The following is a 27773-nucleotide window of genomic DNA, read 5'->3' as shown; positions in this document are numbered from 1 at the left end:
GATGACTGATGGGTTGGTTGGTCAAGCCTGGCTGGCTGGAGAACACCTCATCCATAATCTCTAAACAGTCATGCTCTGGTGGGCCTGAATTAACCCAAAATAGGGTGGCTGGGTTTAGAGTCTTAATAACCTCTTGCTGGACGTACAGGTTTTTACATCACATACTTTGATATTTGACCATTCGGGAGTTTGTTAACCAATAATTTTCTTTATATTCCACGAGAGTCAAAACAGTGGAGAATTCGGACTGTGAGTTTTTGTCTTGAAGTAAGTTTTTCTTACAGCAGTAGCCACCAGGGTGCACAGGCAGGGCGGCCACCCTGGGGGAACTGTATCAAGTTGATTTGATAAATAGGCCAAGGGGCAGTGCCAGGAACCTAGCAGCTGGGTAAAGACTCCTACAGCTCCCAGTCTCTCATGTACATATAGGAAGAAGGCTTTATCACATCCGGCAAGCCCAGAGCAGGGGTGTTTGTGAGTGCCCTCTTAATTGTTTTTTAAAGGCCTTTTTTGTATCTCTTGCCATACCATGAGTTCCTGCTCTCCCCCTTTTGTGGCTTCATAAAGTAGTTTTCCAAGAGAGCGTAATTGGGGATGCAGATCTGGCAGAAAGCTGCAGCTCCTAGAAATTCTCTAATCTGTACAGTGGCACATAAGGGGGTTGGGGACTCTAAGGGTCCCCCCACTAATATGGGTTTCTCTGGCTTTTTACATTTTTCCCTATACTTGGAAGCTGCTGCCACCCTGGCTACCATAACTTTACGAGCTTTCTCTAGGTGGGGCTTTAGCCATGTGGGCTGACTGCGGACCATATCCTGCCAGTAGCAATATAAGGAATCAGGTAGGGGTGTTTCAGACTTCCCTACAACCACTTCAAAAACTATTGACTATGACCTCATCTAATGACCCCTATGAGGGCCATGCTACACTAAAAGCAGGTCAGTCTATTTCACTGAAGGTCCTGTGCTTGCTAAGAGTCAGTCTGACCCTGTAATCTCCATTAAATCCCCTTTTAAAGTTCTAGGTGGGACAACACTGGGGTTTTGAACTTGCTTGCTAAGCAGACACTGTCACCATTTGAGCCACTCTGCCAGCTCTTTTTTGTGATGGGATTTTTCAAGATAGGGTCTCAAGAACTACTTGCTGGCTTTTAACAGAGATTGTCCTGATCTCTGCCTCCTGAGTAGCTAGGATTACAGGCGTGAGCACTGGCGTCCTGTTTGCAAGTAGTCTTACAATAGTTTTCATCATGATTTCTTTAGCAATATCGGCAAGTAAGTTTTGTAGCTTCCAGTTGTTTGAACTACTGTATCAAGAGTACTCTGTTAAATATTGTTAAACATTACCACCCTTCCTTATCAGTATTTCCCAAACTTCCCTGATGTATGAACTACCCAAGAACACGGGGCGTCTCTGTCCCTGGGGATCTGGTGCCCAGTGAGGCAGAGAACAGCCTGTAATTCTCACTGTTGTTTGCCAGATGTCTAGACAGAGACAAAAACAGAAGGGATGAGGGCTGTGGAGAGGGGGTAAGGGGTGTTTCTCTTCAGCACACATGGGAAAATGAATAACACCACTCATTTAGTCCATCTCTGGCAGCTCCCCTTGCTGGGATTTAGGCATTTCTTGGCTATAATGAGTCCGTATAAGCCCCAGACCAGAGGCCCTGTTAGGGCTCACCTTAGACCATATGTGTTTGCCACAGACTGGCAGATCAGGACTCCAAACTTGCTTCATCATCAGGCTACATCTCAGGCTCACACTTTCACGCACACTCACACAGCACAGTACTTCTACTCCACTCCCTGAATTGAAAGACAGGGTTTCGCCTCCAAAAAGGCATTACTCAGGTGCCTTTTATTGAGAGTTGATCAGAATCCCCTTCTGCCTACTGAGGCAGACCTGAATTTGAACTCAGGTTCTTACCAGTTTGATGAGTGGGGCTCCCAGGTCAGTTCCCAAACCTTTCTAGGTTTCTTTGTGCATCCGGAACTCACGTCCTCCACTTGCTGGGAGAGAGGCTCCCCCCACCCAGGATCAACACAGTCTCATGGAGCCTGGTAGGGTCAGCCCTCCCAGCGGGCTGGGGACATTGAGCTGGTGACCAGGAGGTGATTGGAGAATTCCCAGATGAGCCCCCAGAAATGTTGCAGGAAGGCTCAGAGAGAGATTGAGAGGACACCAAAGCTTTCAGGAAGCAAGTTTATTAAACAAACCGTAGCAACTCAGTGGACTTATGTCCAAAGGCTGAGCACCAAGAACAAAGGGGGCTTTTCTTGTATACTATTTAGAGCAGGTTACAGAAATGGGGGGTAACAGCTTGTCCCATATGTAATCACATGTTATTTCATTGGCTGTTTTAACCTCTGGGGCAAGGTGATCCTCCTCTGGTCTCCAGGTAACATTCCTCAACTCCGGTTTTCCTTTGTTTTATTATAGCACTCATTAATATCTCTTTTCCCTCCCTGCCTTCCTGCCACCATGCTGGTATTTGAACTCAGCCTCATGCTTATTTTTGTTGCATTCATTTGTTCTTTTCGTGAATAGGCATAGAATTTAATTGAATACTTTTTCTTCTTTGATGAAATGTTCATAAGATGAAATAGTGGGTTAATCTAATGAATTGATGATATTTAATTGTTTTTTTTAACTTTCCATTCAATGTACTAATTTTTTTTAAGATTTTTGCATTCTCTTCAACAAAATTAGAGATAAGGGCAAAATAGTTTCTGCCGGGTATCAATGGGGTGGGGGGGGAGAAGGAGGGGGCGGGGTGGGTGGTAAGGGAGGGGGTTGGGGGAGGGGGAAGAAATGACCCAAACATTGTATGCACATATGAATAGAAAATAAATAAATAAAATAAATAAATTAAAAAAAAAGATTTTTGCATTTATGTGTGTGAGAATGGCCTATAATTTTGTCATTTTATTTACTTTTGGATATCAAGTCATAATAGTTTTAGGTATTTAGTTGAAGAATGTAGGTAAGATTGAAATTGGTGTTAATTTAAAATATTTTTAAAATGTTAATTCTTTGTCTTTACTGTTTGCAGAATTTAGCTTTCCGCTTTTTACTTAGTCAAGTGTATAAATTATATCAGTTTACAATGATTGTATTTCTTCTGTGAATCTATATGATATATATATACACATATATAAAAATATATGTATATATATACACCTCTGTCTATGTACCCATAATGTATAATCACACACAAATGTTGTGCTGGTGCTTGAACCCAGAGTCTCGCACATGCTAGTTAAGTGATCTACTAGTTATTAAACAACTCCAGCACCTGTTGTACATTTTTTTTGAAAGCACAGAATAATGGAAGTATGTAAGAATATTTCTCAATATTTACATTTTGTTTCATGCTTCTTAACAGGTGCTCAAAAGTGTGATAACTTTGCTGAAAAACGACCCCTGCTTGGTGTTTGTAAGAGCACTGGATCTTCAGGGTAAGGAAATTAAAAAAAAAATTCATTGATTCATCTATTGAAAATTTGTATTACTGTTCTAGAAGATAAAAATTGATGCCTTAAAAATCTTTGCAAACAAAGACTGTGCCCAGAAGAAAAAGGAATTAAAACATATTTAGTATTTTCTGTAACTCAGTCACTACATGGTTTATTTCCTTGCTCATTATTTTTTTCAAGTGCAGCTGGAGGCAAAAGAAAGCCAGTAATTGATCACAATATAGTCATGAAACGAAGGTTACCATCATTGAGAAGAGTCATTTTTAGTTCTTTTCCTAATATAGTAACTTTTATGATGCTTATTTTTGCATTGGATCAGAAGTTAGTATTAGATGGTAGTAATAATGATATTTTCAATATATAATAAAATTATTAACAGTAGTTAATATGTATATGTACTGAGGCTGTTCTAAAGGTATTAGATGAATTTTCTTTTATTCTTTAGTGCAATACTGTGAAAAACAATACTGTTCTTATTCTTACTAGTTGATAGATTAGAAAAACTGAGGTACTGAATTTACCCAGTGGAGCTGTAGATTCAAGCCTAAGCATGCATGTGCTTAATTTCATGCTGGCTACATTTGTAACAATGAGCAGGCTATGGACTAAGAAGACACATTGCATTTGGTTTAGAAGTTTGATGTTTTTCTCTACTTTGTCCACTTATTTAATCATAATAATATTCTTCCCACTGCCTTATAATGAATTAGGTATCAGGTTTTTGGTGATTTTTATTCTTCCTGCATAATTCCAGTTAGGAATTGTGTTATCTCCTAATAAGTGTAGTGGCCTACAAAAATGTAAGTAGAAGTCTTGGATAGGCAGTCCAGTGATTGTGAAATGGTTCTATGATGTCATTAGAGACCTAGGATCTTTCTAGCCTTGGCATTTTTTTTCATTTTTCTTTTATTATTCATATGTGCATACAAGGCTTGGTTCATTTCTCCCCCCTGCCCCCACCCCCTCCCTTACCACCCACTCCGCCCCCTCCCTCTCCCCCCCCAATACCCAGCAGAAACTATTTTGCCCTTATTTCTAATTTTGTTGTAGAGAGAGTAGAAGCAATAATAGGAAGGAACAAGGGTTTTTGCTGGTTGAGATAAGGATAGCTATACAGGGCATTGACTCACATTGATTTCCTGTGCGTGGGTGTTACCTTCTAGGTTAATTCTTTTTGATCTCACCTTTTCTCTAGTACCTGTTCCCCTTTTCCTATTGGCCTCAGTTGCTTTAAGGTATCTACTTTAGTTTCTCTGCGTTAAGGGCAACAAATGCTAGCTAGTTTTTTAGGTGTCTTACCTATCCTCACCCCTCCCTTGTGTGCTCTCGCTTTTATCATGTGCTCAAAGTCCAATCCCCTTGTTGTGTTTGCCCTTGATCTAATGTCCACATATGAGGGAGAACATACAATTTTTGGTTTTTTGAGCCAGGCTAACTTCACTCAGAATGATGTTCTCCAATTCCATTTACCAGCGAATGATAACATTTTGTTTTTCTTCATGGCTGCATAAAATTCCATTGTGTATAGATACCACATTTTCTTAATCCATTCGTCAGTGGTGGGGCATCTTGGCTGTTTCCATAACTTGGCTATTGTGAATAGTGCCACAATAAACATGGATGTGCAGGTGCCTCTGGAGTAACAGTCTTTTGGGTATATCCCCAAGAGTGGTATTGCTGGATCAAATGGTAGATCGATGTCCAGCTTTTTAAGTAGCCTCCAAACTTTTTTCCAGAGTGGTTGTACTAGTCTACATTCCCACCAACAGTGTAAGAGGGTTCCTTTTTCCCCGCATCCTCGCCAACACCTGTTGTTGGTGGTGTTGCTGATGATGGCTATTCTAACAGGGGTGAGGTGGAATCTTAGCGTGGTTTTATTTGCATTTCCTTTATTGCTAGAGATGGTGAGCATTTTTTCATGTGTTTTCTGGCCATTTGAATTTCTTCTTTCTCAAAAGTTCTGTTTAGTTCATGTGCCCATTTCTTTATTGGTTCATTAGTTTTGGGAGAATTTAGTTTTTTAAGTTCCCTGTATATTCTGGTTATCAGTCCTTTGTCTGATGTATAGTTGGCAAATATTTTCTCCCACTCTGTGGGTATTCTCTTCAGTTTAGAGACCACTTCTTTTGATGAACAGAAGCTTTTTAGTTTTATGAGGTCCCATTTATCTATGCTATCTCTTAGTTGCTGTGCTGCTGGGGTTTCATTGAGAAAGTTCTTACCTATACCTACTAACTCCAGAGTATTTCCTACTCTTTCTTGTATCAACTTAAGAGTTTGGGGTCTGATATTAAGGTCCTTGATCCATTTTGAGTTAATCTTGGTATAGGGTGATATACATGGATCTAGTTTCAGTTTTTTGCAGACTGCTAACCAGTTTTCCCAGCAGTTTTTGTTGAAGAGGCTGCTATTTCTCCATCGTATATTTTTAGTTCCTTTGTCAAAGATAAGTTGCTCATAGTTGTGTGGCTTCATATCTGGATCCTCTATTCTGTTCCACTGGTCTTCATGTCTGTTTTTGTGCCAGTACCATGCTGTTTTTATTGTTATTGCTTTGTAATATAGTTTGAAGTCAGGTATTGTGATACCTCCTGCATTGTTCTTTTGACTGAGTATTGCCTTGGCTATTCGTGGCCTCTTGTGTTTCCATATCAATTTCACAGTAGATTTTTCAATCTCTTTAATGAATGTCATTGGAATTTTGATGGGAATTGCATTAAACATGTAGATTACTTTGGGGAGTGTCGACATTTTTACTCTGTTGATTCTACCAATCCATGAGCATGGGAGATCTCTCCACTTTCTATAGTCTTCCTCAATCTGTTTCTTCAGAAGTGTATAGTTTTCCTTGCAGAGGTCATTCACATCTTTTGTTAGGTTTACACCTAGGTATTTGATTTTGTTTGAGGCTTTTGTAAATGGAATTGTTTTCATACATTCTTTTTCAGTTTGCTCATTGTTAGTGTATAGAAATGCTAATGATTTTTCTATGTTGATTTTATATCCTGCTACCTTGCTATAGCTATTGATGATGTCTAGAAGCTTCTGAGTAGAGTTTTTTGGGTCTTTAAGGTATAGGATCATGTCATCTGCAAATAGGGATATTTTGACAGTTTCTTTACCTATTTGTATTCCTTTTATTCCTTCTTCTTGCCTAATTGCTCTGGCTAGGAATTCCAGTACTATGTTGAATAGGAGTGGAGATAGTAGGCATCCTTGTCTGGTTCCTGATTTTAGAGGGAATGGTTTTAATTTTTCTCCGCTAAGTATAATGCTGGAAATTTTCCGTTATTATTTTGTTGAATATATTACGCATTCCCTTCGCTTGCACCTCTTCTCCTTCTTCGATGCCCATGATTCTCAAGTTTGGTCTTTTGATGGAGTCAGTGAGTTCTTGCATTTTCTTTTCACAGTTCTTGAGTTGTTTAATTAATAGTTCTTCGGTTTTTCCTTTAATTACCATTTCATCTTCAAGTTCTGAGATTCTGTCTTCTGTTTCTTCTATTCTGCTGGATTGGCTTTCCGTTTTGTTTTGCAGTTCTGTTTCGTTCTTTTTTCTGAGGTTTTCCATATCCTGGCTGGTTTCCTCTTTAATGTTGTCTATTTTTGTCCTGAGTTCATTTATCTGTTTATTATCGTGTTCTCTGTTTCACTTTGGTGTTTATGCAGTGCTTCTATGGTTTCCTTTATTTCTTCTTTTGTTTTTTCAAATTCTCTATTTTTGTTGTCTTGGAATTTCTTGAGTGTCTCCTGTACATTTTGGTTGACCCTATCCAGTATCATCTCTATAAAATTCTCATTGAGTACCTGCAGTATGTCTTCTTTTAAATTATTCTTGTGGGCTTCATTGGGTCCTTTGGCATAGTTTATCTTCATTTTGTTGGAGTCTGGATCTGAGTTTCTGTTCTCTTCATTCCCCTCTGGTTCCTGTACTAATTTTTTGCTGTGGGGAAACTGGTTTCCCTGTTTTTTCTGTCTTCCTGTCATTGTCCTTGGTGTTGTTACTGTCCCTGTACTGTGTGCAATTAAGTATTTTCTAGCTTGTAATAATAACAATGGTAATATTTAGATTGGAAGAGTGAGCTGAGATGGAAAGCAAGAAGTTAAAGAAAAGGGGAAAACAAATATACAGACCAGAGGGAGAAAGCAGAACAAGGTATCAGACAAGAGAGCTTCAAAGGTATAAACAGGGAGTGTTAGTGTACTAATCGACAGTAAGCTGAACAGACATTAGAGAGACAGAGAGAGGATTGAAAATCAAAGATAAAAAAATAAAAAATAAGTAAATGAAAGTAATATCTATATATAAAAATGAATTAAAATAAAATGGAAAATAGAAAATTAAAAAAAAAAAACCAAAAAACTTCCAAGTTTATATGCAGTGCAGTTTCAGTCTTAATAATTTGGGTGTCCGTCTCAATCTCCAGTCCTGGAGTTGGTGCCTCAGATGTTGTTCTGTAGTTATCTCATCAAAGGGGATGCATAAAGTAGAACAAAACTACACTCACACACACACACAGAAGAAGAAGAAAAAAAAAAAAAGCCCCACCAAGTGTCCCCAGTTCAAATGCAATACAGTTTCAGTAAGTTTTTCGGCTTGCAGGTGTAATTCGGTTGTTCTCTCATCAAAGGTAGGGAGAAAAAGAAAAAAAAGCGTCTGGACGCAGTTCTGAGAGTGGTATCTGCAACTGTGGCTCGCCTGCCTGCTGCTCTCAGCCTGTAGCTGGCGGCGTTATTTATGCAGATCTCTGGGGTGAGCTAGCGCTCACCTGGTCCCACAGGCTTTGTTTGCTCAGAGTTCTCCTGTGTGGGAGCCTCTGCTACAGGCTTTCCCCTTTCCAAGCACTGGGAAAGGCGACACTGCCCCGCGTTGTCAGGCCTGCGTGTTTATTTACAGTTCACGTGGGAAGTGGGTCTTCCCTCCTCTCACAAGCGTCCCCACTCCTGGTTGCTGGAGCGCCCCGCTCCCGCCAGAGCCTCTCCGTCCGCCCGGCTCGTTTATTTACAGTCCCGGGAAGGGTTCCCTTCCCCCAATCTTCAGCGCTCAGGGCGCCCCAACCTCTTTCCAGCGTGTATTAACTGTTCTTATTGCTTAGTACTCAGTTTCTCTTTTTTTCCCGGGTGGAGGTCAGTCTGTCCAGGGGGCTATGCTGCTCTGGCCCAGGCTTGTCTGTGGGGGAACCGCGGTACCGCGAAGCTCACCTGGTCCGCGTCTTCCCAAGCCGTATGGGCGCCGGCCACTGGCGGCCCCGGGGGCCTCCTCGGTTCTCCGTTTAACGTGAGGTGGAGATTCTCTGCGCTGGCTGGAGGTGTGGAGGAGTCAAAGTTATGCCTTTTCTCGGTGACTATGCCTGCAAAGTGTGTCTCCAGTGTCTCTCCAAGATTTCACTATAGGAGGCTCGCTTTCTGCTTCCTACCTCTAGCCTCCATCTTGGAATCCTCGGCATTTTTAAAATGTAACCTCTTTGTCTTATCATCTCCAAGCGCTATCTGTTCAGTGACTTCATCTCCTTAACTTGAATTGTTAGCTGCATGGAAAATTGGCAAATAATTTTAGCTTTGCTAGTAAGGATAATATTCAAATGGATATTCTTGTGACTAGCAGTCTCTGCTACATTCTTTCAGCTCACTGTATGCATTTTAGGTCATGGAACTTTGGAAAAGGGAGGACTATTTTGTTGATGTCACATCTTTAGATAGTGCTGTCTTGATTATTGCTTCTTGAGGCTATGGATTGACTTCATGGACTGAGGCAAAATTCAAGTGAATTTTGGGATAGAAGTAGGCTTTTGAGAATTTACTGTGTATGGAGCACTATATGTCAGGTATGGGAAAATAATTCAAAAGCAAATTCCTTTCTCCAATGATATACAGATATTGACTGCACAACATATGCAAAAATAGGTACAAAATAATGATGTATAGTAGGAATTCAGAGAGGGGAAAGATGAGTGTGCATGGGTTAATGACATAAGGCCTCATGGTGGAGAAGCAACATAACCTGGACATTAGTGAATGAGAAATATCACAATAGATCTAGAAGAGTAAGAAGGACTTCTAATGTGGATTAGAATGCTATAGTTGAATAGAAGCTGGAGAATGATCAGTTTGCCCCTTTCAGCCATGACCATCTGAAACAACTGTTAGTGTCATTGGTGTGGGACTTAGCAATGGTATATAGCAAGCTTGCCTTGTCAGGTGTTGCCTGTGCCCAGCAGCACTGTTGATGGATATTATCTAATCGGCACTTGACTCTCTTAGGATCAGTGGCTCTTTCAGCTTAAGGTCATCCTTAGAGTATTCATGAATGTGTTGAGCCATAAAAGCATATAGAGCAAAGAACATTCTGGGAGGAATTGAAAATGGATGGATGTGCAGATCTTTTGGCAAAAGCAACAGCTATTACTGAGGCAGCATATTTGAGGAAATACTCTGTTGAATCACTAAGATACAGATACAGAGGCAAATTTCCTGGAAGCCAGTCTTTAATATAAAGCAAGAGTAACATAAAATAATAAAATTTAGTAGAGATATCATTAACTGCACATTACGGTGAAGACATTTCATAAATACAGTTAGTATACCATATCATAAAATGCCTTTTAAAATTTTTTTGGTAGTCCTGGGTTTTGAACTCAGGGTCTCATGCTTGCTAGGCAGACAGTATACCACTTGAGCCACACGCCCAGTCCTTTTTTGCTTCTTTAGTTATGTTTTGGATATAGTCTGAATTACAGATGCACACCACCACACCCATATTTATTGTCTGTGCAGACCTAGAACTTCAGTCTCCCATATCTACCTTCTGAGTAGCTGGGATTACAACCAGCATGTTATGCATTTGACTTTCACTTAATATAATTTTAAAATATACAGTGGCTAGATCTCAGTAGGTGGTTGGGTTGGCCTGCTAATGTAAGATGATATATGTGCTATTGTGTATAATTGTAACCATGGGTTATTATGTATTTATGTTTTTAAAAATATAGTTCTTGAATTATGGACACATCTAAGTGGTATACTAAAATGGCCTATCAATGTGATTGTATGTTGGTGACCAAAAAGAAGGAATATTGCTTTCATTTTTTAAAGAACTGCTTTATTTGCTATAATATGATGTATGCATTCTTGAATATGTGTCTGTTAGGGTCCTGACTGGAATTAGATAACATTCTCAAATTGGATAATTTGAGGAGAGATTAAGAGAATATGTGGAAGCTGAAATGTAATTATTAGTAAGTAAGGGGAGAGAGCCATTAGCTGAGCGGGCAGAGAGAGCCACATGAAGGGTGTTGCTAGCATCTCTGATTGAAGGATTCAGCTCTTCTATATAGCCTGACAACAAGGGCAGTAAAGGTGTTCCAAACATTTTGCATTTCTCCTCATGCTTACTTGGGGTGAACACAGCCAGAAGCTTGGGCTTCATTTGGGAGGTTCAGGGAAACCTTTGATGCAGTCTATATAGCATCTCTGAAAGCAAGGAGCAGGTTACAGAAAATGACATGTAGATTGTGGGGGGGGGGTGCACAGAGCAGCATACATTATTGTAAAATTTCACACTAAAACTGGCAAATAGGTTTGACAATAATTCCAATATAAAATTAGCATATTTAACAAGAAATATTAATACTAGTAAATTATACTAGTAAAGAAAAGATCTTATTTAAATATAAGGAAACCTACCTTAATGGAATGGGGGTGTAAAGAAACATTGAGACTGGTGCATATGGATGAAAGAGAAAATGGACAAGGATCAGGAGAAGCATGCTTTTAAGCCTGAGCTAAGTTGTTAAACTGACCCACAAAGACCAAAGCTTCTCCTGGTGTAATGAATGAATAAATAATATGTACAATTTAATATGTTTGCCATGCATACACCTGTGAACCATCAGCATAAACAAAGGAATAAACATATCTGTCACCCTCAATGCTTCCTCCTATCTCTCTGTTTCATCCACCTGATCCATTGCAGCTCCTTTCCCCAGATTACAGTGATCTGTTTTCTAGACTGGCAGTCTACCATGGAGCCATGCCCCCAGCCCTACCAACTTTTTTTTACTATGGATTTTGTACATTTTTGACAAAATGAAATTTCTAGTTCTTCTGCATCCTCAGAAACACCTTGAATTTTCAGGATTTTAAACTTAATTTTGTCTAATACTTCTCATCTTTTTTGTTTTTTTTTTTTTTTTTTTTTTTTTGGGTGGCCTGGCATTTGACCTCAGGTCTTTTGTTTTCTAGGCAGGTGCTCCATCAGTTGAGTCACACCCTAACCCTATTTGCATTACTTATTTTTGGCCTTAGACTGATCCTTCTACCTGTAGTCTCCTGCATAGTTGGGTTCAGAGAGGTATACCATCACATCTGATTTATTGGTCAAGATGGGGTCTTGCTAACTTTTTGCCTGGGCTAGCCTTAAAGTACAATCCTCCCAATCTCCACCCCAGGAGTAGCTGGGATTACAGGAGAGAGCCACCGTGCCTGGCCTCCTTCGCCAGTATTTCGTATCTTGCATATACTCTTACCCATTCCTTTTGATTACATGTTAGCCAAGGCTTTACTCCAACAGGTCTCAGTCTTTTTCTCAGCCTATTCCTACTTAGGGTAAGAACCTTTTTTATTCTGGGAGAAAATACAAAATGTTTTATTTTAGGCTTTGTCACAAGTTGGACCATTTCCCTGTGTTTTCCACGTAGTCCCTGCTCAGTTCGGGTTCTAGGTCAGTGTATCTCCCTCCACCAGATATTCAAAGTTAGTTATTCAGGGATGGTTTCATTTGTTTCCCTTGATACTTGCTGTATTTGGAAGATACTTGAAGTTTGTGGCCACATTCATATGTCAACATTATGCACATTTTTCCAGTGTATACACATCACAACTTTTTTATTTTTTTGAAGTGAAATATTGCTGTGTTGCCTAGGCTGGCCTTCAACTTCTGTACTCATCCTTCTTCCTCAGCCTCTGTGTAGATGAGACTACAGGCTCATGCCACCACACCTGGCTCATTTTTTGTATTCATTAAGTGAGAGAGCTGAACAGGAAATCAATGTGAGTCAATGCCCTGTATAGCTATCCTTATCTCAACCAGCAAAAACCCTTGTTCCTTCCTATTATTGCTTCTACTCTCTCTACAACAAAATTAGAAATAAGGGCAAAATATTTTCTGCTGGGTATTGAGGGGGGGGAAGGAAGGGGGAGGAGTGGGTGGTAAGGGACGGGGTGGGGGCAGGGGGGAGAAATGAACCAAGCCTTGTATGCACATATGAATAATAAAAGAAAAATGAAAAAAAAAAAAAACCTTTATTTAAAAAAAAAAAAGTGAGAGAGCTGAAAGCTTAAGATAGGCTATAATGTGCCATCAACAGCTCTCAGAATCTCGTGTTCAGCTCTGTAAGATTTTGTGTCAGAGAATGCTATTACCCTATTTTGCTCCTACTACAACACAATACCACAAAGTGGGTAATTCATTTCTTACTCTTCTTCCGGCTGGCAATTACAAGATGAAGATGAAGACATGCTTGGTGTTTAGTATCTGGTAATGGCCAGATTCCCAGATGGTATCTTGAAACCCATGTCTTCACGTGATGGAAGAGCAAGAAAGGCCTAGAATTTTCATTTGACCTCATTTATTTGTTGATTTGTTTGCTGTGCTGGGATGCAATCCAGAGCCTCTGCCATGCTAGGCAAGTGCTCTACTACTGAGTTGCACCCTCTGCTCATGGTTCTTTTTTTTTTTAAAAAAATTACTAATCCCATTCCTGAGGTTTGTGCTGTCATGACTTCATCACCATTTAATACTATCACCTTGCTGATTAAGTTTCAACATTGGTATTTCCAGGAAAACATTCAAACCATAGCAGCTGGTAAGGTAAAAAAGAAGAAAGCATTTGTGATAGATTTGCTTTTATATTATTACTTTATTCTAAACTCATTAAGAACAAATTGGCCACATATGCATTGAAATGGGACCTTTTTCTAGGCATGTTTCATGTAGAACTATTACAAGTGATACATTTTCCTAGAGCTATGTCTAGTTTTTGTCTTTCATCTGAACTTTGTACTGAACACCCTGCTGTGGGGAGTACTGCATGGGGAGGAGTTTGAAGCACTGTCTGTTCCATTGAGGGAGGAAAAAGTTCTGATGAGGTTTTATTTATGTGCATTTAGAGCAAGTAGATGATGGCATGGTTTGGACTTACTGCTCTTTTTGTAGCAGACCTTTGGGCCTGTAAATTTGTAGGCATTCCTGGAAATCTAACATAAAGAAAGATTACCAGAGGTATTCTCCTCTAGTCTTTAGTCTGTATGGTACATTTGAAGAAAGAAGGCTGTGAACCAGATCTTGGTATAATGATATTGTGAATGACATTGAGACTTTAGTGGCTGCATTTGTAGTATGAGTCTCACAGAAAATCTTCCTACAGTGATATTTATGTTTATAAAATCAGGTTTCAATTTTATGTTCTATAATCTTTTTCATATATAGGTTAATCCTGAGCTTGGTACTCCATAACATTTACTCATGTTCTTGAAATACATAGGTGGAAGTATAGAAAATGGAAAGAACAAAGAATATAAATTAAATTATTTGGTAGTTCTTAGGCTTAGATTCCTATGTTGAAAAATGGTCCCAATATATGGGTATTATACTTCTTTCTATGATAATTAAATGAGGTAGTGTTTTCAAGTTTACACTATAGTCTGGTACATATTAGGTGGACTCCATTTTATCTGAGTCCAAAAGATTTGAAAGGTAGCCAGGGAACACTCTGTATAAGAAATTCATTTTATACATATTTACACAGATATCTGATTTTGGGGGTGGGGGGGTGAAAGCTTTGCCTCTGTGGCTATGCCCACCCTATCTGGTGCTTGTGCTGAACGTTTATCAATCTTCATGGCCTAATCCAAGACTGTATCTATGGTTCATTACTTTCATTGGAAAATTGTAATTTATTTATATTCTTTAAAGAAGCTATACAGATGCACGCACACACATTTTATTGAGTTTTAATTGAAACATGATTAACTATACATATTTAAAGTGTACGGTTTGATCAATTTTGGCATCTGTATATACCATGAAACCATCACTCCAATCAAGACAATGAGCATATCCATCTCATGCCCTGGGGTAATGAATCCCTTTAGTCCTTCCCTCTACAGAAGAAGCACATTCGTATGTAGTGAGTCTCTTCGAATAGCAATGAAATCTTTACTTTTTTTTGGAGATTCTTTGCTATCTTCTAGTTTAGTAAGAGAATCATGAGCTTGCTGTTGTTTCTGTTTCTGTTTTTTTTTTTTTTTTTGGTCTGCAACTTAAAGACCTTTTAAAAGTAAAGTTTCCCTGTATATCCAGTTCATAAAACTACTAAAAGGCTTGTAGTTTCACTGTGTAATCATTTTAAAACAACAGTTTTTTTGGCCACCAAAAAGGATGCAGTCTTGACATATAAATAGAAAACAGATTGAGATTTTGGCCGATACTGCCATACTGGTTTAAATGTTGGTTCAGTCAACTTCAGGCTTAGATTACAAGATTTGCAAATTAAAGGAAAACCAAAAGGGAAAGAACAGCTGCATAGATTCTGACTTTGTGGAATTCCGTACAGGCACGCTTACTTTACTTCTTGTGGAACAGGGCATGTGCAAGTGAATAACCCTGAAAAGAGATCATTGTTGTGTTGTGATTATCTTAAAGATGCAATTGAGGTAGACAAGCAATTCATTATGGAGAACCGTGACAGTTTCCAAATGTCTTGATTTTCAGCTATATTTCATATTTCGAGAGAGTTTTTTTTTTTTTGGTGTTGTTTCTGAGATGGAATCTCTCTATTTTGCCCGGGCATGTCTCAAATTCATGGACTCAAGCGATTCTCCCACCTCAGCCTCCTGAGTGGTTGTTACTGTAGGCGTGGACCACCATGCCTGGCAAGATATTTTGTTGCTATAGCTACATGGTATTTAGCCAAAATGAAAGCTTCCCAAGTCTCATGAAATTGTGTTACTTGATGATTTTCTCCTATCACAGAATTGGGATTTGTGAAAGGTAATTTGCTGTAAGTAAGGTTTAAACCTACTCTAATCAAAGACTATATGGATATAATTTCCTGAGCAAATTACAACACTGGCTCAATGAAATGTAAAGAATCCTTGTCTGCTACTGGGTTAATCATACATTTTGTGTATGATTTTAAAATGTTTGTTAAAGGTCATCTGGTATGCCATTTAGATGGAAATCTTATACTATTGCCTGATTCCATTGCTTTCCCTCTGGTATTCGAAGAAGGGCTTTTATATTCTTTCAAGACACATTGTTTTGTGGTATCTGCTCTTAATGGTAGTAATTCAAAGCAAAGAGGAATGTCCCCAGGAGACATTTGGCAACATCAGGGGACACTGTAGTTCTAACAACACGGGATGGGGAGGATTACTTTATCTAATGGGTAGAAAAAAATGATGCTGGTGGGCATCCTGCAATGTGGAGATCTGCCCTTGACAGCAAGAAATTACCCTGCCTGTGATGTTGATTGGCTCAAGGAGAGAAACCTTTAAGAAGACTTACATTCTAGCATGGAAAGAATAACAGTAACAAATAAGTTAAAAATGTAGTCTGGTGATAAAGTATGTGTAAAAATAATAGAGGTAATTACACAATGCTTTGCAGAGCAGGGATATTTATCCTTGATGGACATTTGTATAGATTCCTCTTTTGGGGGTTGTAAATAGTACTGATGTGAGCACTTCTGTATAGTTTTTTGGTGTTTATTTCTGCTTTGTCTATTTTGCTGGGAATGGACTTTGCACTTTTTTACATATTTCCAAGTAGCTTCTGTTATTCCTTGAACCATTGTTTGTCACCAATATATGGAATGATAGTCTCATAAGAACAATGCAGTAAATGTGTGTCATTTCTGTGATGTTTATAGCATAGTTACTATAAGGTTACCTAAAAAATTGGAATTTGATATCACTGGTGTACTTTTTCTCCTTTTGTAGTCATTTACCATACACATATCTTTGTTTCCCAGTTTTTCTTTATAATATTACAGTTAGTTAATTAATTTTTTGAGACAGGGTGGTTAACTATGTAGCCCATTCAGGCCTGGAACCTTGCAGTCCTTCTTCATCAGCCTGCTGAGTGCTGAGATTACAGGGTGCCTCTATGGCCGGCTGGTAGCATTCCACTTATTAAACACTATAAAATAGTATTTCTTTCTGTTGGAGAGATGTGTTTCCAGCTGTAATAGAAGAAAACAAGATGCTGTTGCACAAGCCTAGTCGGAATACTCCCTGGAGGGGGTCAGAAATACTTGACGTCATTGAGATCATGGATGGAAACAAGGTCAACTAGGAAGCACTGACTAACTACTTTGTAGGAATGTCATCTGTGCAAAATGGTCAAAGAAATTTTTTTTGGTAATGCTATCAAAGATCCTGCATGTTGTATTTTGTAACAATCGTGCAGGGATCATACCTTTTTTTTCTTTATTTTTTAATGTAAAGTCGTTATACTGTGTTTTGAGAAAATTTGAAAAGCACAAAAATTTTTTTGTACTTGTTCTTTGAAAAACTTATAAAAAATTTTGAACCATTTTTTCATGAATTATTAATACTGTTTTATGATTATGTAAAGATTATTATTTAAAATATAAACCTTCTGATCTAAAGTGTTCTTGTCACAACGACTATTACATCCTTAAGGCAAAGTTTAGGTTCTGTTAAAAATTCAGTTTTAAAAGAAAATCAGTGGATTGATTTATGTTGTCTTAATTATAACTGATTCTTCTCTTTTGTTAGAAAATGATTTTTGTGTTTTTCCTTTGTAGTTACATAATTGTATTGACATTTTATTTTTCAAACAGTGAGTACAAAGAAGGTTAAAACAGTGAGATAAGTGACTTATTAGGGTGTCCTTGACTGGGTGCTGGTGACTGTGCTTGTGAGATAGGCATTCAGACTGTGGGCCCTATTTTGAGTGCTGTCTTTGTAGTTTTTGACTTGTTAACACTAGAATGTGTGATGTATTTAGATTTTTATGACCTATTTAGATGAAACAGGTCATATTTCCCCATGGGAAAACCAAAGCACATAATGAATTCATATGTTATAAAGTAATACTATTTGTTATCGTATTTTAAGTATTATGTTCTGATTAGTCTTTTTCAGTTTTCTTGAAAAATCTGAAAGCATACATTGGGAAGACATTTTTTGTCAATTATGTCTTTTCTCCAACAAGGAACTAAGCTGTTCATTTATAATGGTAGGAGAGTATGATTTTAACAGCTGTACCACATACTATCTGAGTCACTTGTCACACGAAATGGCAATATAGAAAAAATGATAATACACCTCTCCACTATTAAAGATGAAACTGCTGCATTGGGGCCATTTTAAATTATTAAATGCTGTAAACTCCATAAAGTTAATTAGAAGAGGAACAAACTCTACAGAGATAAATGTGTTTTCAATATGATTTGTAGGGAGGGTCCTGTAGAAACCAGTGAATAGAGAGGAAATTTATTTCTGGCAGGACTCTAGACATGGAACTGTGGCTGAACTTTTTACCCTAATTACCTCCTGCTAATGCCTGCAGCGGTCTGGAATCAAAGTGGTGCTTCAGGCCCTGGAAATTCTCTGATGTGGCAAGCGTTTGTTGTGTGAGGAGGGTTTCTTAAGAAAAAGCAGAATATTGTGACAGGATTTAAAAAAAAAAAATTCTCAGTTACCACCCACCTCACTTGTTGCCTACAAAAATAGAGTAATTGTTTGCATCTGTGTGTTCTTTTCCCCCCACTAAGAAATAACTGTTATAAATCAATGTGACATAGATCCAGTGAACTGAGGCTTGCCTGAGGTACGTTCCCCCCCCCCCCCCCGCCAAGATTCTCCTTAATTTATAATTAAGGTTCAGAATGTAAAGATGTTATATTTGATAGTTGAAAAGAAGTATTCTACCAATTTTTAAAGGAGAATTTGGATTCAGAAAGTATTCTATTCAAAATGAATTCTTATGAGTATTTTAGTATCAAACTGATAACTGTCAAATAGCTTAATCCTGGAAGTAGACATGGGAATTTCCAGACTCCATTTTTAGCTTTCTGAGACTACAATCTAAGAGAAACCCCTCCCCCCTTTATCTCTTTGAAAATTTACATCATTCCATTTATCTATTACAGAGTTTGTGGCCTCTTGTATACAATTTTAGAAGAACAAGCTCTCTGTAATATTACTATTCTTATAAGCAGCATTTGTACACTACACATCGCTCAAGGGCACTGACCACTCATTTATATGTTCTAGGAGAACCCAAATGTCAGATAAATTTCCCTGGAGTCTGTGTGCCCCGGCTAAGTTACATCTCTAGTTCTAACCGTTCACTAATTTTCTGGAAGGCCTTTTAAGATAATTCTTAAAAAGCACTAAAAGCAATGCTGTTTTGTAGTGAAGATAAAACCATGATTTCATTTGTGTAGAAATTTATTTTGGAGTCTTTTGTTGAGGTGTCTTGTAAAGACAGCTTTAATTTTTAAAGGTAAAATTGGGTGGGTCTTTTTGATCTTATACAATATGGAGACTTTTTATTACTCATGATGAAATAGTAAATCTCTTTCAAGATTATGTCAGAAATTCGCATCTTGTGGTGATTAAGTTGTGGTCAAATTGCTCCAGTACTCACACATTCGCATTGCAGTTCTGTGAATGACGGGTGTTTCTTTGAGTTATCAAGCTTCAAAATTATGTTACTTAATTTTAATTCTCTTCAGTACATATGTTAATAAAAACTTTTAATCAGTCATAAGCCAGTGATGTATTTTTACTACTAATATGTTATTTCAAAATTGATTCTATCCATATTAGAATTAATCTGTGCCTGTTACTGAATTTTGCTGTTTTTTGATTTGCCTTGATTTTCTTCTCGGTTCCACCTGCATTTACCAAACTGGGGTACATTGTACACATTCATGGAAATGCCATGTTGAAACCCTCTGTACAGCTATTATAAACTAATAAAATGTATAAAAAAAAGAAGACCATTTAGAAAACTTTTTATGTCTCTGTCCACTATGAAAAGTAGTCGTGTATAGAAATTATCTTTAGCCATCGTTATAACTTCAGGCATTTGATGCAGTTTAATTTATACTTCACTATAAAATAATTGCATATTATGTGAAGTATTTCAACTCTTTTGCATGTTTTTTTTCTGATTCTAATACAAAAGGAAAGAGAAATTATGTTGATCCGATTTTATGATAAATTATACAATGTAAACACTTTTAGGTCCTGGTGCCCTTGGAGCATGGCTGTAATCCTAGCTACTCAGGAGGCAGAGATCAGGAGGATTGTGGTTAGAGGCCACCCAGGCAAATAGTTCTCGAGACTATTTCGTACAAACCTTCACAAAAGTAGGGCTGGTGGAGTGGCTCAAGATGAAGACCCTTAGCTCAAGCCCCAGTACCGCAGGGGGAAAATTTTTAGGTAAACTGAATATAAATGTTCTTGCCAATTTTCAAACAAACATACTTTATAGTACAAGAATAATGATTTTTCTGTACTTTAATAAGTCTTATTAGAAGCAGATTCCCATAGAGGGATATTTCATATTGTGGAATGGCAAATCAGTTTAATTAACATACACATCATCACAAATATTTATCATTTCTTTCTGGTGACATTTAAAATATGCCCTTTTAACTCTCTTACAATATGGAATACATTTCATTTCTTTTTTCTTTTTTGTGGTGGTAGTGCTGGGATTTGAACCCAGGGCTGTGTGCATGCTAGGTATGTGCTCTACCACTAAACCATCGCACCAGCTCAACAATACATTTTTATTAAGTATCGTCAACTACTGTATAATATAGATCACCATAATTAACATTTTTTGAAGGGAGAGATAACTGATAATTTCTACACATTTTTTTCTATTATTTCTTGTTCAATTATGTTATCATCAGTTATTCCTTGATTTTGAGAACCTTTTCATTTTGCAGTGTCTCGTGTATGTGATGGAGTTTGGTGTCTTTGACATTTTTCTTCAAATGGTGTCTGCTCACTTCATGTGTATTCAAACTTCATGCATATTGATAAGTAATAAAAATAGGTATGTGTGTTCCACAGTGTGTCTTCCCTGTGGCTGCTTGGCAGAAGTTGCTGTGATTAACAGCTTTTGTGATTGAAGCCAGCCTTCAGTATTCTCACTTCAATTATTGTCTTACTTTTATTTCTCTTGACGGGTGAGCGGTTATAAAGTGTTTTCCATTTAGATAAACAAATCTAAACAAGTTTTTGCTTTATTTTGTTGGCTTTATTGCTTCTATCATAACCAACTCATACATTTTCCTTGGTATAGTATTCTGTTAGTTTTCATGTGGGCCTTAACTGCAATTCTCCTGATCTCAGCCTCCCACGTAGCTAGGATTTACAGGTGTGAGCCACCGGCACCCAGTGTTATGCTTCTTTTAATACCTGACTCAAAATGAACAACATATAGTTACTTTTTAGGGAACTTTATTTATGGTGGTGCTTTTTTTTTTTTTTTTTTTTTGGAGGGCGGATGCTGCAGTGCTGAGAATTGAACCCAGCCATTGGCAGGCACTGTACTATTGAGGTATAGCTCTAGCTCTTGTAATGTATTTCTTAATCATTACAGAAGAATTAAAAACTTTAATACTTTACTTTTCTGCTTTGTCTCTATATCCCTGTCATTGGTTGTTTATGCATAGAATAATAAAATAGGAATTTACAACAGAGCTTTTTTTTTCTTTTCGTAAGTGTGCTGGTTTTTGAACTCCAGGGCCTCAGCTTGCTAGGCAGGCTCTCTACCACTTGAGTACCTCCATGAGCCCAGAACTTTTTTTTTTCCTAACAAAAGAAATTTCTAATATCCAATTTTAGAAATATATCCTAAATTCCTATATCTTCCAAAATTATAAAATAGTGGACAGTTTATGAATAACCTCGCTATTTTTAATATAAGTTCATTTTGTTTAATGTAGGATTTTAAAAAGTGAGATTTTTAGTATTCCAGATCATAACTTACAAACAGTACTCATAATGGTTATAATTATGGCCAGTTTGCTATCTATTGCATGAATACCAGAGGCAAATTTGTTAGTTTTCTCTATGGATATGAATTCAGGGTACCAACTTCAGAATTTTTTCTTGTGGTTCAGGGGCTTAAAATTAGTTCTCTGCCACTTCAGCCGTGACCACAGTTCTTTGTGCTGTTAGTGCTTTTTAGATTGGACCCATGTAGCTGGGATTATAGGTGTGTGTCACCATACCCATCTTACATTTGAGACGGTCTCTCAGATCTGGTCTTTCTGTCTCTGCCTCTCAATCTTGTTTAGGCAGTTTGTCTTCTGTGTCTGTAAATGGCTTTCCTAATCAGTAGTAAATGAGTATCAACAATTTAAATATTATCTATTGAGCAACTAAAATCTTTGCTGTTGTTAGAAATCTTTTCCTTGATATTTCATTGCAAATATTAAAGATTGTAGTCTTTTATGTTGAAGACTGAATCAAATGAGTAAAGAGAAGCTTTCCTGTATAAAATTATGTTACATTGTAGGGTTATTGCAAGGGTTAATGAGATAAAATAAAGTCTTTATAGCAATGTCTGGTGTTTATTAAATGCACAATGTGCATGATTCTTTTGATGCATGCAAAGAGATTTTACAGCAGCAACAGACATAGAACTTGTTAGAAAAGTAAGGTTTATCAAAGGGAGAATGTCACACATCTTAGGCTATTTCAGAAATGGAATGTTTTCTAGTGTCTCTAGGATTACTTTATTCACCAGTTCTTTTCTTTTTTTAATTTAATTTTATTTTATTCATATGTACATACACGTTTGGGTCATTTCTCCCCCTTCCCCCTGCCCCCTCCCTTAACAACCACACTCCCTCCCTCTTCCTCCTACCCCCTCACTTCCAGGCAAAAACTATTTTGCCCTTATGTCTAATTTTGTTGAAGAGAGAGTATAAGCAATAATAGGAAGGACCAAGCATTTTTGCTAGTTGAGATAAGGATAGCTATACAGGGAGCTGACTTGCATTGCTTTTCTGTACATGTGTGTTACCTTCTAAGTTAATTCTTCTTGAACTAACCTTTTCTCTAGTTCCTGGTCCCCTTCTCCTATTGGCCTCAGTTGCTTTTAAGGTATCTGCTTTAGTTTCTCTGCATTGAGGGCAACAAATGCTGACTAATTTATTAGGTGTCTTACCTATCCTCATATCTCCCTTGTGTGCTCTCGCTTTTGTCTTGTGATCAAAGTTCAATCCTCTTGTTGTGTTTGCCCTTGATCTAATGTCTGCATGTGAGGGAGAACATATTTCTCCATCGTGTATTTTTAGCTCTTTTGTCAAAGACAAGTTGGTTATAGTTGTGTGGCTTCATATCTGGGTCCTCTATTCTGTCTTACTGGTCTTCATGTCTGTTTTTGTGCCAGTACCATGCTGTTTTTATTGTTATTGCTTTGTAATATAGTTTGAAGTCAGGTATTGTGATACCTCCTGCATTGTTCTTTTGACTGAGTATTGCCTTGAGTATTCGTGGCCTCTTGTGTTTCCATATAAATTTCATGGTAGATTTTTCAATCTCTTTAATGAATGTCATTGGAATTTTGATGGGAATTGCATTAAACATGTAGATTACTTTTGGGAGTATAGACATTTTTACTATGTTGGTTCTACCAATCCATGAGCATGGGAGATCTCTCTACTTTCTATAGTCTTCCTCAATCTCTTTCTTCAGAAGTGTATAGTTTTCCTTGCAGAGGTCATTCACATCTTTTGTTAGGTTTACACATAGGTATTTGATTTTTTTGAGGCTTTTGTAAATGGAATTGTTTTCATACATTCTTTTTCAGTTTGCTCATTGTTAGTGTATAGAAATGCTAATGGTTTTTCTATGTTGATTTTATATCTTGCTACCTTGCTGTAGCTATTGATGATGTCTAGAAGCTTCTGAGTAGAGTTTTTTGGGTCTTTAAAGTATAGGATCATGTCATCTGCAAATGGGGATTTTTTTGACAGTTTCTTTACCTATTTGTATTCCTTTTATTCCTTCTTCTTGCCTAATTGCTCTTGCTAGGAATTCCAGTACTATGTTGAATAGGAGTGGAGATAGTGGGCATCCTTGTCTGGTTCCTGATTTTAGAGGGAATGGTTTCAGTTTTTCTCCGTTAAGTATAATGCTGGCTGTAGGTTTGTCATATATAGCTTTTATAATGTTGAGGTACTTTCCTTCTATTCCTAGTTTTCATAGAGCTTTTATCATGAAATGGTGTTGGATCTTATCAAAGGCTTTTTCTGCATCTATTGAGATGATCAAGTGGTTTTTGTCTTTGCTTCTGTTAATGTGGTTTATTACGTTTATTGATTTTCATATGTTGAACCACCCCTGCATCCCTGGGATGAAGCCTACTTGGTCGTGGTGAATGATCTTTTTGATGTGTTGTTGAATTCGGTTTGCCATTATTTTGTTGAGGATTTTTGCCTCAATATTCATTAAGGAAATTGGCCTATAGTTCTCCTTTTTGGAGGTATCTTTGCCTGGTTTTGGGATAAGTGTAATACTGGCTTCATAAAATGTGTTTGGCAGTTTTCCTTCCCTTTCTATTTCGTGGAACAGTTTAAAGAGGGTTGGTATCAGTTCTTCCTTAAAGGTCTGATAGAATTCAGCAGAGAATCCATCAGGTCCTGGACTTTTCTTTTTGGGGAGACTCTTGATTGCTGCTTCAATTTCATTTTGTGTTATAGATCTATTCAGGTGATTAATTTCCTCTTGGTTCAGTTTTGGATGATCATATGTATCTAGAAATCTGTCCATTTCTTTAAGATTTTTCAAATTTATTTGAATATAGGTTCTCAAGTAGTCTCTGATGATTTCCTGGACTTCCATGGTGTTTGTTGTTATCTCCCCTTTTGCATTCCTAATTCTACTAATTTGGGTTTTTTCTCTTCTCATTTTAGTCAGGTTTGCCAGGGGTCTATCGATCTTCTTTATTTTTTCAAGGAACCAACTTTTTGTTTCATTAATTCTTTGTATGGTTTTTTTGGTTTCTATTTCGTTGATTTCAGCTCTTATATTTATTATTTCTCTCCTTCTGTTTGTTTTGGGGTTTGCTTGTTCTTGTTTTTCTAGGAGTTTGAGATGTATCATTAGGTCATTGATTTGGGATCTTTCAGTCTTTTTAATATATGCACTCATGACTATAAACTTTCCTCTCAAGACTGCCTTAGCTGTGTCCCATAGGTTCCGGTAGGTTGTGTTTTCATTTTCATTGACTTCCAGGAACTTTTTAATTTCCTCTTTTAGAATGATAACATTTCATTCTTCTTCACGGCTGCATAAAATTCCATTGTGTATAAATACTACATTTTCTTAATCCATTTGTCAGTGGTGGTACATCTTGTGAATAGTGCTGCAATAAACATGGGTGTGCACGTGTCTCTGGAGTAACCTGTGTCATATTCTTTTGGGTATATCCCCAAGAGTGGTATTGCTGGATCATATGGTAGATCAATGTTTAGATTTTTAAGTAGCCTCCAAATTTTTTTCCAGAGTGGTTGTACTAGTTTACATTCCCACCAGCAGTGTAAGAGGATTCCTTTTCCCCCCGCATCTTCTCCAACACCTGTTGTTAGTGATGTTGCCAATGATGGCTATTCTAACAGGGGAGAGGTGGAATCTTAGTGTGGTTTTAATTTACATTTCCTTTATTGCTAGGGATGATGAGCATTTTTTCATGTGTGTTTTGGCCATTTGAATTTCATCTTTTGAGAAAGTTCTGTTTAGTTCACTTGCCCATTTCTTTATTGGTTCATTATGTTCACCAGTTCTTTTGAAAATAGATTCTGCACATGTGTACAAGTTCACCCCCCCCCTTTTTTTTCTTTTATTCATATGTGCATACAAGGCTTGGGTCATTACTCCCCCCTGCCCCCATCCCCTCCCTTACCACCCACTCTGCCCCCTCCATCCCCCCCCACCCCCTCAATACCCAGCAGAAACTATTTTGCCCTTATTTCTAATTTTGTTGTAGAGAGAGTAAAAGCAATAATAGGAAGGAACAAGTGTTTTTGCTGGTTGAGATAAGGGTAGCTATACAGGGCATTGACTCACATTGATTTCTTTGCGTGTGTGTTACCTTCTAGGTTAATTCTTTTTGATGTAACCTTTTCTCTAGTTCCTGGTCCCCTTTTCCTATTGGCCTCAGTTGCTTTTAAGGTATCTGCTTTAGTTTCTCTGTGTTGAGGGCAACAAATGCTAGCTAGTTTTTTAGGTGTCTTACCTATCCTCACCCCTCCCTTGTGTGCTCTCGCTTTTATCATGTGCTCAAAGTCCAATCCCCTTGTTGTGTTTGCCCTTGATCTAATGTCCACATATGAGGGAGAACATACGATTTTTGGTCTTTTGGGCCAGGCTAACCTCACTCAGAATGATGTTCTCCAGTTCCATCCATTTACCAGCGAATGCTAACATTTCGTTCTTCTTCATGGCTGCATAAAATTCCATTGTGTAGAGATACCACATTTTCTTAATCCATTCGTCAGTGGTGGGGCATCTTGGCTGTTTCCATAACTTGGCTATTGTGAATAGTGCCACAATAAACATGTCACCTCCCCTTTTTTGAGACAAGATCTCATGATTGTAGCCCAGGCTGGCATCAAGATCATGCTCCCTCTGCCTGCCGAGTTCCAGGATCATGAGTGTGACTACATCATGCCCAGCACAAGGCAGATTTTTTTTTATAGAGCAGTTTTAGGATAGCAGCAAAGTTGAATCAAAGATACAGAGATTTCTCAGGTGTTTTCTGCCCCAGACACACACAGCCTCTGCCACTGTCACCCTCCTTCACTGGAGAGGGTCATTTGTTAAAACCCATGACCCTGCATCTGTGTAGCTTTGTCTTTCAACATTCCAGAGTTCACATCAGGACTCACACTTGTTTGTATATGTGTGTTTGGATACTCAGTATTGACATGTAACCACTGTAGAAGTACCGTACAGAAAAACCTAACATTAATTAACCCTTTAGTTAAGTCTTTTTCACATTCTTAATTCTTTCAACAATACTATGTTCAAAAAGGAATATAGAATCTCTGCGTTCTGTATACTTATTCTTTTTTTTTCACTTTTATTAGGATGTATTCGTAGTAGCGGGGGGGATTCACTGTAAGAATTCCACATAGCTTAGACTGTACACTGAACTTATAAATCTGGGAAATGTGCAGACAGGATTAACACTAGTTTAGTACCTTTGTTCACATTCCTCTATTTCTCCTTGTCTCAGTATAAGATAAGAACTGTGGGAGGATTAATGCACAGTGATTTGCTGCAAGAAACTTACTGTCTGCTGTTGTGATTGCTCTTGGAAACGTTGGGGATCTTTCTTGAACATGGATCATCAGTGTTATTTACAAGTAACTCTCTTGAATATTGAATTATGAGTGTTAATGTAATCGTTTTAGATGGAGTCATGTATTTGGAAGAGCTTTGACTTGAACAGAAAAACTAAAATGTTTTCTGTTTATTAGAGTTTTTCTTAAAATACTGTAGTTACGGTTATATTCTTCTAAATGTTAGCTCATGTTATGTAGAAAAGTAATTGGAGTTGGTGCAGTGGTTCAATCCTATAATCCTAGCTACTTGGGAGGCTGAAATTGGGAGGATCACAGTTTGAGACTGTAAGAAAATAAGTCTTCTCTGTCAAAGTGTATGCCGCCAATTAAATACAGAAGCCTGTATTTTCAGCTTCTTTGTCTGGATCTCTGCTGAGCCCCCTCTACCCGCAAGAACTGCCCACTACACTGTGTATCTTAACACCTCCCCCAAGTAGGTATAGAATTTCAGCTGGTTGAGAAGAGTGTGAACTTTTGATCTGGACTAAACCAGGTCAAAAGGCAGGCTATTCGCATTAAGGATATAAGGGGAACGGATTGCCCTCCGCTGTGTGTTGGTTTTTCCCCATGCCCAGGCAGGCACCCTTCTCACCAGAAGTAGAGATTTGTGTTGCTGAGACAATTCTTTGTTCTTGTGTCTTTAATTGGAATATTCATTTCTAACAAGGCCAGCCCAAGGAAGAAAATTTTGATACTCCATCTCAACCCATGGCAGGGCGCAGTGGATCTTGACTGTTATCTCAGCTACCATAAAGAAGCACAAATAGGAAGATAATAGTCCAGGTCATCCCAGGCATAAAGCATGAGCCTATCTAAAAAAATGATCAACACAAAAAGGCGTGGCTCAAATGGAAGTGAATTGTGTAGCAAGCAGAGGCCCTGAGTT

General features: G+C 37.9%; 1 protein-coding gene across 13 annotated transcripts in view; it reads left to right on the top strand.

The window, feature by feature from the left end:
- The window catches only part of Bcas3 (BCAS3 microtubule associated cell migration factor), a 502679-nt gene that overhangs the window by 70024 nt on the left and 404882 nt on the right, over nucleotides 1–27773 (top strand). For all 13 annotated transcript variants that reach the window (XM_074046239.1, XM_074046241.1, XM_074046245.1 and 10 more), the window contains exon 7: nucleotides 3386–3458. In XM_074046239.1, coding sequence (XP_073902340.1) covers nucleotides 3386–3458 — 73 coding nt within the window. The remainder of the gene's footprint in view (nucleotides 1–3385; nucleotides 3459–27773) is intronic.

The sequence above is a fragment of the Castor canadensis genome, chromosome 11 (assembly GCF_047511655.1).
Source record: "Castor canadensis chromosome 11, mCasCan1.hap1v2, whole genome shotgun sequence".
Classification (NCBI taxonomy): domain Eukaryota; kingdom Metazoa; phylum Chordata; class Mammalia; order Rodentia; family Castoridae; genus Castor; species Castor canadensis.
The sequence above is the reverse complement of the archived record's forward strand: the minus strand, read 5'-3'. Positions and strand labels throughout refer to the sequence as shown.